The sequence below is a fragment of the Pieris rapae genome, chromosome 20 (assembly GCF_905147795.1).
Source record: "Pieris rapae chromosome 20, ilPieRapa1.1, whole genome shotgun sequence".
In the NCBI taxonomy this organism is placed as follows: domain Eukaryota; kingdom Metazoa; phylum Arthropoda; class Insecta; order Lepidoptera; family Pieridae; genus Pieris; species Pieris rapae.
In genome coordinates, this window is record NC_059528.1 from 8281674 (window position 1) to 8291811 (window position 10138).

Here is a 10138-nt window from a genome sequence, read left to right on the forward strand (position 1 = left end):
GGCTAATGAACGGACAGAAATCCAAGAAGCAGTGAGTTCGCTCATAGGACCTATCAGGCTCCTACCAAATTTGAATAAACTGTTCCCAATCTGTTTAGAAAAAAAGTGATATATTTTTAGACCATTTGATAATTGGGGCGGGATATCCAATGACTGATTACATACAAACGGTTATTATTAGTATAAACGAAAAAAAATTGTTGGTTTACGAGATGTATTAAAGATATATTTTTACGGTTTTAAAAATGAATTTATTTTTTATTATTATTTTTATTTATAAGAGAACAAGTACGAAGCTTGGGCAGGCTCTAGTTAAAATACGATAGTAAACTATGTTATCAGTTATACAGAATGTGCAAATGATGGTTATAAAACAATTAAAGCCGTGCCTTCGCGCACACGACTTGGCTATTGTGGCGGGAAATGTGATTCTAAAACAAAAGTGAATCTGTGATTTAGGTTTTGTCTGTGGTATTCTGTGTCCATAACAAATCTGGTGTTGCCGTGTTTAATAATGCAAGTAAGTTTGTATCGCACCTCCTTTTATAGGTAGGCATAATGTTGTTATGGTTAATAAATATATTTTTTATTTAACAGAATCATAAATAAATGAGTGAATCTAAACTAATTTCCTAATCGTTATTTTATAACTACGACATTAACTTAACCAAATACTTTAGTTAAGTTTTTTACAACGTTTCTTAAGACAATTTTGCGCCGCACACGATTACTATGTGAAGCAAGCTACCTGCTGAAGTATTAAAAAAACCCAAAGTAAATCGACTTAAGGTTTTTAAAAAGCCAGCAACGCAGTTGCGAGATCTCTATTTAAAAAACCTACTTCCTTGCCTTCCCTGTTTGCATATACTAAACTAAATTATTCCAAACTATCTTCTGTTTGAAGGCTATTGTTTGGGAAATTGGGAAAGTTTACACAACGTAACTTTATATAATATATAATTTCTACTAAACATATCTATATTGATTGTAAATTGCTTCTGATTGATATTTGTTGTGGTGATAACAAGATTCTGATAATAATAGGTGTATGTATATCCTGAAATTCGTGTGCATTGTTATGCCAATAAAAACTGGTAAGGGATATTTCTCTGTTATGAAATCTATACTCAGTGAGTTCTGACTTCTCAAAATAAAGAAATCAGTTAACAAAAGGCTTAAGGCTGATACATAATACCGGTGAGTTGGTGGTGAGATGGTGCTTTCCTCGCTCAACGATTAAAAAAAAATATAGCGAGGAAATTCTGCCGTTAATGCCGGCAGTAAGTACACTACCACAGGCACCAACTTTTTTTAATTTGTTTTAATTATCTGATTGCATTTTTGATGTTTATAAAGCTAAACAGTTTTTTTTCTATTTGCTTTGTTAAATACGATCATCTTGGTAGATTCTGGTTAAATTTTTTAAGTCCATTTACCGAGGGAGGCTTTAGGCAAGTATTAAAAACTCGAAAAGAACTGGCAAAATATGGTACCTTTTAATCACCAAGAACTTTGTTTTACAAGATAATTGATATGCAAATAATATACTAATTAAAACAGAAAATAAACCTCAATTATCTAGTATTATCAAATCTATGATTAGATTTAGATAAGATTAATTATATAAAATTGATAAATACTCCCTACAGTTTGCGAACATTTAGTTTTCGTTCAAAGATGTGGGGTCTTAGTAATTATCGATGGGTAAGATACCATTTTTTATTTCAAATGGCTTTGATGATGTACAGAACATAATCTAAATTATAATTTGCTCACTACAGTCACGTTTCGCTTGAAAAAATATCTATTTTACAAGTCTGTTTCCTGTTTATGCTCATCGTTTAATGTAAGTAACAAATTGAGTCTTAATTATAATAAAACTGTGATTTTTGAAACTGAAGCGTTTTCAGCAACTCAATAGAAGGCTTTCGCCAAGTCGTTCAAGCAACCTTGCTATTTTTGAATTGTTTGCTATTTTTTTTAATTCCTACTTTCGCATATGCTTGGCCGACTTATGCGACTTTTTAAAACAAAGAGTACGTGAGTCGTTTGCCTGCGATATTGCGGGCTAATCGATTGTGAGAAATATGCATGGATCTGTTTAGCGCTGAGATTTTTAAGCTCTTGTGCCTCATAAACATGTGTATGTTTATTTTAATCCATATTATGTCATATGTATCTGACTGTCCTTATTTTAACACGAACCGAGCTGTGCTTCCCTTACACTTTAAAAATCTTTCTTGATATTTTCTATTATTTATAAGTGCCTGCCGCATAATAAGTAGCATAGTTTTTTGTGTGTAGTATTATCGATTAATTATAGAAAGGCATACAACGTATGCATCTAAATGTACCACTTTCTTTACAAATAAAGATTTATTTAAGGTTTTAGTAAATAAATATAAACCTTTTTGGATTAGTTGGTGCCACTGCTAAACCAATTTTATTTGATATTCAATGCTTAAATCTAAGAAAGAAATACATGTAATCTATGAATCACTGTATACTGATAATAGGTAGAAGCATTTAACTTTATAATACGTGTTTCGATAAAATATATATGATGTATTTAATGTTACATATTTTTTTATACATTATCGTATTGGCTGAGTACTGTAAGGATAATGTATGTATTTTTATAATTAAATAAATATCAACGAGTGGTATGGAAATGCAGTGTAAAATTACGTCTGCTTAGAAATTTACCTAAAACAGCTTATCGTGGGCGGTGAATAGATTGCAGGATATTTTGACTCAATATTTTCAATAGTTTCTCATAGGGGATATAGCTCAGTGGCAGAGCAATCGACTGCAGATCGATAGGCCCCCGGTTCAAATCCGGGTGTCCCCTGAGTTGTCTGTTTTTCTTTTACAGATATTATGCGTAGTTGCATTTTTGATCGCGTATGTGAGGGCCCAGGATGCAAACTGCGATTTTAGCCAAAAGGTATGCTATTTATATATTTCTACATTTATTACTATATATTTCTTATATTTTTCGTATACAGTTGTAGCTTTTTAAAGTGTCCTTACCTCTTAAATTAGTATATTTTTTAAATGCTCACCCTTAGTACAAAATTGTTTGTACAATCAAAAGAGTTCTGCTCACAAGATCGTTCTTGATTCTCATTTGGTAGTAGGTACTGCTGTCCAAAAATATTTTATTTTTTATTAATAATATCTTATTCAATTTATTGAATTTTGCATTTAGGATATTTAAGAATCCAGTTGATTGCCCTAATCTTTTAACTTAATTTAAATTTCGTGTACGATCGAGATATTCCAAGCATAACATCTTTCCTGTTCCATCTTCCCTGCTTTCAGAAGAATTTGGATTTGGCCAAAACTCACCAATATCCATATTCGGAATTCAGATAAACGAGCCGTGTCCCCTCAGATCAATTTTCCTTTCGTTTTCATAATTTAATTTTTTAGTTTAAATCTTTTTATCTCATCGTGTATTTTTGTTTGCCTATAAGTGCTTGAAACATTAAATATTGTATATTATGTTAAATTTTAAGAAATGACTTAATTCCTATTAATTATATGAAACGTAGAGTAATCCGGCAAATGTGCATTTTTTTTTTGCAGGTGGTGCCTGGACGAACTTACTATGTGTACAATCCTGGATATCCTAGAAATTACCGACCTGGAGTTCAGTGCAGGACTATAGCTACTTGCCCTAGAGGATATAATTGCAGGATAAACTGCCAAGTTAACATACCAGAGGTAACTTTATCTTTATATTTTTCTAATAAACCATATACCGTTACCTATACCATAAATCGTTCTCTAATAGTTAATTAGAGTATTTATGGAAAAATACTATCAGACTATTGAAAAATATCGCGTGAAATTGTGAACCTCTTCAATCTGGATTTGTAGATTTAAAAAAACTTGGAAAACTATAGACTTCAGGCATCTAATTTTATCCACAACGAAGTTATATGTCAAATATTATAATTGAACTGCTTCTAGTAAAGAAGGGTACGAACGTGCCACTTTTTAAACGACTTGGTGGGCGCATTTCCCCTTTGATAAGATCATGTACAAGTTTCCAATTTCCTTTTCCCTTATATACGAAATTAAGTCATTGTATACCGATGAACAAATGGCTGGGCTTCGGAGAGCTGCTTCTTAAATTAGCAGCTTAGATTTTTGTAAGATACGATACCGCTCCCGACGATTTAGTATACAAATTTACTATAGTTGTATGATTCCTGGGACATAGGGGTGCTTAATAAATCACTATATTAACCACTCGCGTGTAATAATAGAATATGAGCGAAATAATAAAATGTTAATTGCTATATAACGAATGAATGCAATTTAACCGTCAAAGAGATAACAACAACAGACAACCTGTCTGGCTATACTCTCGGGGCATAACTCCGATGATTTAGGATATTGTCACGCTTATAAAACTAAGAAAGCCTGAGTGAGCATAATGTACAGCCTTGGCTCGTACAACAGTTGTTTAAGTATATGGAAAGTTACAGTAAATTGACTGAAATATATCGAATTAAAGAGGTTCGCAAAAACTATTGGAACCAAATAAAGATTTTAATTAATTTAAGTAATTATTTTGCTTGTATATTCTAATGACATATTAATATGTTAATGGAATTGATGTATTTTAAGGATTTATGTATACTTGTGTTTATGTTATTTATGATTTATACTGAACTTTTACGGTGTTATTTCGATGACTGACAAAATAAGATGGGCTGAGAATAAGAACTAAATGTGAGGATTTGGGCAAATGTTCTATTCCACCACAAAGAAGGGTTTGGTGGCCATTGATACAAGTTAAAAAATAAGAAATTTTTTTACCGGATTGAAGCTATGTATGATTATAAACTTATAAATGTTTAACATAATTTAAAAAAAATCCGACGTTTCGCGTACTTTTTTCGTACGTGGGCACGCAAATAAATTTTTATCAATTTTAAGATTTTTTTTATAGAACAGGGCATTTTCACACGGGCGGACGGATCTTCAGAGCAGGGCTCACCTGATGTTAAGTGTTAACGCCGCCTATGGACACTCTCAATTGAGGGCTCGCCTGTGATAATAATAATATGCATACATGTTTAAGTAACACAGGTAATCAAAAACCTAATAGAAAATTATGTTTGTCTCATCACTAGACTTCTGGGTGTTACATGGACCGTCTCCTGGTCTCCAGAACCGGGGATCCTACTCTTGCATCGGCTGATCCCTACTGCGGCCGTGGACAATTCAGTGCGGTCTCTGTCGCTCAGACGCTTTCAATAGGTAATCAATCTTTGAAACGCCTTTTTAGCACTTTAAGCATTAACTAAAATCATGAGATTGTAAACTCGTTCAAGTAATAATAATAGAATTAAACAAAGCACGCAAATGACTCTATATGGCATTACAAGAGAACAAAGATTGAATTGATGTGAAACATGGTGTAATGACGATTAAAAACAGTGGTGGAGAGATTATTGCCAGTTCTTCTCTTCCGTTCGAAGCCCTTGAGAACTGGCAGTAAATGTAAAATTAGAAGTATTCAATGTATATTTCTTTTTTGACGTTCATAAGTGTACATTGTGTTACCTACACGAATAAATGATTTTTGCATTTTACTTTACTGTTTTTAATTTTCAGGTCTGATATCATCAATCTACAGCAGAGGAGGTACCTATTACTGCACGCTGGTGGCTCAAGCAGCAACACCTGACCCCAGTCCTGTATGTTCTTGTGGTGCGAGGAAATCGGTCAGTACTGCGGAGTATATTAAATTAGAAATAAGATTGTATAGTATGTCTCTGTATACAAAATATTTTATACTGTTGGGTACTCACATCCGTGATCGTCAAATGTTATTGCTATCTTAAGTTATATTAAAAAGTTTTTCTGATTAATGACTGTTTCCTAATTGCGAGATTAAATAATAATACAAACATAATCTCGCTTCTTTAATTTGACTATAAAGTTATTCTGGTATGACATCAACATTTTGGTATTGATATATTGTTGTATAACACTTAAATCATGATTTAGTATTCTAGTAATAATATTCACGAACAAAGCTAATTTAGTAATTATTATCAAGTATCTCCACCTTGATTTAAGGAAGTATTTTTAGGGCTCTTACTGTAGACACTTAATATAAGTATCGCTGATCTATTGGATATTATTGAAAACTAATGCAACATATTATGTGTAACCTTACTAATGTTAGGTTAAATAAGTCTAGCAAGGAAAAAATTAAAACACACACAAAGTAACGGTGCGTAGATTTTAGTTAAATATCTCAATTTTCATTAATGTAAGTAATCAAGTTGTAAGCGCGAGATAGCCTATTCACTGGAATATAAGTAGATTAAGCGAGCGGTAGGTTTGTTAAGAGGACTGTTATATCTAGTATCTAAAAGAAAGGAAAATTTCGCCAGGAGATCAGCTCAAGTATTAAACTTATTATTTTATATATTTGAATAAACTTTCAGACCCGCATTGTGGGTGGCCAAGACGCGCTCCCCAATGAATTCCCCAGCATGGTAGCGCTCGTTGAGAGAGGCAGCTCCAATGTTATGTGTGGCGGAGTCATTATCTCCAACAGATACGTGCTGACCGCAGCCCACTGCATCACCAATAAGAATCCCAGCAATCTAGCAGTTGTTGTTGGCGAACATGATATTTCTACTGGCAGTGAGTATCGCTAATATCTTCAGGTGAATTGCTTCATTAGTTTTCGTTTCGTTTCGTCGTCGTGGTCTGCAACGAAACATCTGGAGCGGACTATCTGTTTCCACCAGTTTCTGTCTTGCGCCTCTCTTATGACAGTGTACAGTTTTGAGGGCGATGAGTCTTTCACGTTCTTTTTTAACGTTCGACTGACTCATCAGCTTTCTGGTGTGCCTAAAAATATAAAATACGATTAGCCGACAAATCTTAGCCAGCCCTAAATTTGGAAACTTGCTGAATGGTTTCTGGAGGTTATTTTTTAAAAACCATTTAAGTATGTTATTATTAAATTGAATGATTTATGTTTTAAAAATATATGTATAATGATGATAATTATATTTTATAATTAAATTGAGCTAAGGTATATACTGTATCTTGTTTTCAGCGGACACGCCAGGAACAAAAGCGTATCTAGTGTCTAACATACGAATACATCCTCAATTCAGCGAGTAGGTATCTTAAATTTATTTTACTACTTTTCTGCTACTCAATAGAGAGAAAAAGACAGCAATCTGTTTTTTTTCTAAATCTTAGATGAAGTCATTACTGAAATTTATATAAGTGGAAGTGTTTTTTTAATATTCAAATACAATGTAAGTACACAATTAGATAGTGAAAGGTTCCTTTTAACTCATGCTCAAGGTTTTAGATTAATAATTATTTAATATAAAGTTATTATATATTTTTTTAAATTACTGTATGTAAAAATGATCTTTCAGCGTTAACTACGACTATGATATTGCAATTATTACGGTAGCACAAAACATCCAGTTCAACGAATATGCCAGTCCTGTCTGTCTGCCCTTCAAGTTTGCAAACTACGATTTTGCCGGACAAAAACTGACGATTACTGGTAAGTATAAAAATCAACATTCATCGATAATTACACAAACTTTTTAATTTTAAGCTGTTCCGGAATTAACTTAACAAATAAAAACTCAAATTGTAGTGTTGTGTTTTCCTAACGAACTACTCAGACGAGGTTTAACTAGTGGAAATAGCTAACTAGATTGAACACATAAAGGAATTTCTAATTCATAATAACAGATATTTACTTATTACCCAAACGTTCAAGAACTCAGGTTTTTTGCACCTAGATGATATGTGCAACGGCGAAGGCTAGAACTAGTCTGTTATAGGCAGCGGCACGTAAGTCTAGCGCTGGCCGATACGTGGAGGGCATTGTACTGTGGTGCGGGGGACGGAATGCGTCTGGAGAGCCAATCGACACTCGCCATTCCGCTAGCCCCCCTCGGTTATCTTATTTTTTACTTCTGTGCAATAATGATCAGCGCTAGAGTTTCGTGCCGCTACTTGTATCCACATTCTCGTTAACAAAGACGTTGACGCCTTTTGAATGCTGACACTATCGACATATTTATATGTTCGCAGAGTGACTTAACAGTAGAAATATTGAGTATATTAAGTATTTAATAGTATTATAAGAATATTGATAACGTATGTATTTCTGTAAATTCATATATAAATATTAATATCTAGTTTGATTTGTCAAATTTTTAGAGCAATTACATTATATAAATTTACATTTATTGTATAAGTTACTACAACATATAACAATAAAACTAATTGGGTAATAAAATTATCTGAATAATTATTAACTTTAAAATTAATAATTATTCTAATTAACATTTTAACAGTAAAATTAATTTAAGTATAAATTCATATTTTGATTTGTGATTCGGTTTTTGCTATCATTTTACTTCTATAGGTTGGGGTACACTCTTTATCGGGGGTCCAACTCCCAATGTTCTGCAAAAGGTGGATGTGGATGTGATACAACAAGACGTTTGCAAATGGGCGGTTCCCAGTCTTACCTCAAGACAGATATGCACTTACACACCTGGAAAGGATGCCTGTCAGGTATGTTCTAGAACCTTACTTACGAGCCCTCTGTCATTTGAGACAGAGTGAACATGGGCTTATTACTTGACACCAGATGAGCCTCCTGCTCCTAGATTTTTCAAATAAGATACTATTATCATCTTTAAGAAGAGAGTGTACAATGGAAAGTAGGAAATACACTCCCTAGCCTCCGATTGAAGGAGTTTATACACTCCTGCTCGTATATTTTCTGTCCCAATAAAAAAACTCCAGGTCCTATAAATATTGTAATACAGATTTTTCCCCAGTTTGATTCGGGCGGTCCATTGCTCTACACGGACCCACAGACCGGTCTGCTCTTCCACGCTGGTATCGTGAGCTCGGGAAGACTCTGTGCGTCTGCCAACGAGCCAGGAGTGAATACAAGAGTCACAGAACTACTTAACTGGATTGTGCAAAACGCACCAGCTGATTACTGTAGGAAATAAATGATGTCCTTTGACTGTTTATATTATTTACCTTAAATCATCATAATTTGTATAAATTTTTCATTTATATCAATAATAATCGATGAACTTTGAAATTTAAAAAAAAATGACTTTTCGCTTTTGTTTTTTTTATCTATAAGTACTAGTTAAATTATATAAATATAATATAAACACATTCTAACTAAGTACCTAAATGATTTAATTGGAAAATATTTATTCATTAAAAAATCACACTTTTTGAATATTCTGTTAATTATAATTGCGTGAAAATTTGTCCAAGGTAAAATTAAAAAATGACATTAAATATTCGGTGAATAGATGAACAGGTGAGGGAGGAAGTAGTAGGGATTCACGGGTTCTGCCTCAAGAGGCAGAACCCGTGAATCCCCGCGTGGGTGGCCAATATCAGCGTCACGGTATGACACGAAACTAAAAAAAAAAAAAAAAAAAAAAAAAAAAGTTTGGTCTCTTTCCCCACTAAACAGACCGTGCTGAGTCGATAGCACTCACTCCCGAAGCGATATTTCTCTCTGTTTCGAAGTTAGGTTTTGCTATACGTTGCAAATTAATCGATTTACTAATCACCTCATAATAAGAATGTAACGTCTCGTCCAAATCCTCATTTACTAATCACCGAGTCAGTTTCGTATCTATAATTAGCAAATTACCATGCGCATTTACCTGCAAATGCACCAGGACAGATGGGAAAAGGATTTACTGAACATTAAAAATATGATTTCCGTGTTTTATGTGTTTATTTGCATTATGTTACAATACAACTTTACTAGTGTCATGTCATTTCTTGGCGAGTCATACGAAAAATTTCTGAGGTAATCTTCCAAGCTGAAACCCCAGAACTTGTAGTACAAATATACTACACAATACTCCCCACAAAAGGCAGAATAGATGTCCTGAACGCTAGCTGTATTATAGCTCCATACCCGACAATTTCTTCTTAAAAAATCCGCTATTACTCTAATAGGCTTACGTCCAAATGAATCAAAATATTCTCCAACTTTTTCGTGGTTGATATGAATAGCTACCCAATGAGATCCTGGTTGTGAGTCAGGGTCGAGATTGCATATAATAAATGT

The 10138-nt window shown here is 33.4% G+C and overlaps 1 protein-coding gene and 1 non-coding gene across 3 annotated transcripts; both read left to right on the top strand.

Annotated features, from left to right (window-relative positions):
* The first annotated feature begins 382 nt into the window (after window positions 1–382).
* LOC110999007 (venom serine protease) lies at window positions 383–9058 on the top strand. Of its 2 annotated transcripts, none has more exons than XM_022267849.2 (10): window positions 383–520; window positions 2876–2947; window positions 3592–3729; window positions 5151–5277; window positions 5635–5744; window positions 6477–6678; window positions 7100–7163; window positions 7434–7567; window positions 8444–8595; window positions 8865–9058. In XM_022267849.2, the coding sequence occupies exons 1-10, from the start codon at window positions 515–517 to the stop codon at window positions 9042–9044; spliced, it is 1185 nt and encodes a 394-aa protein (XP_022123541.2). In that variant the 5' UTR covers window positions 383–514; the 3' UTR covers window positions 9045–9058. The 2 variants fall into 2 exon arrangements, with proteins under 2 accessions (XP_022123541.2, XP_022123540.2); XM_022267848.2 differs by lacking the exon at window positions 383–520 and adding an exon at window positions 1644–1704.
* Trnac-gca lies at window positions 2780–2851 on the top strand. The gene has a single exon. It is a non-coding gene; the product is annotated as a tRNA-Cys (tRNA).
* Window positions 9059–10138: the final 1080 nt, after the last annotated feature.

Coding starts and splice junctions, on each gene's coding strand:
- LOC110999007 (XM_022267848.2), top strand. CDS start 1,678: ATGTGGGGTCTTAGTAATTATCGATGG. Junction 3,730..5,150: donor GCCAAGTTAACATACCAGAG/GTAACTTTATCT, acceptor TCTCATCACTAG/ACTTCTGGGTGTTACATGGA. Junction 5,278..5,634: donor CGCTCAGACGCTTTCAATAG/GTAATCAATCTT, acceptor TTTAATTTTCAG/GTCTGATATCATCAATCTAC.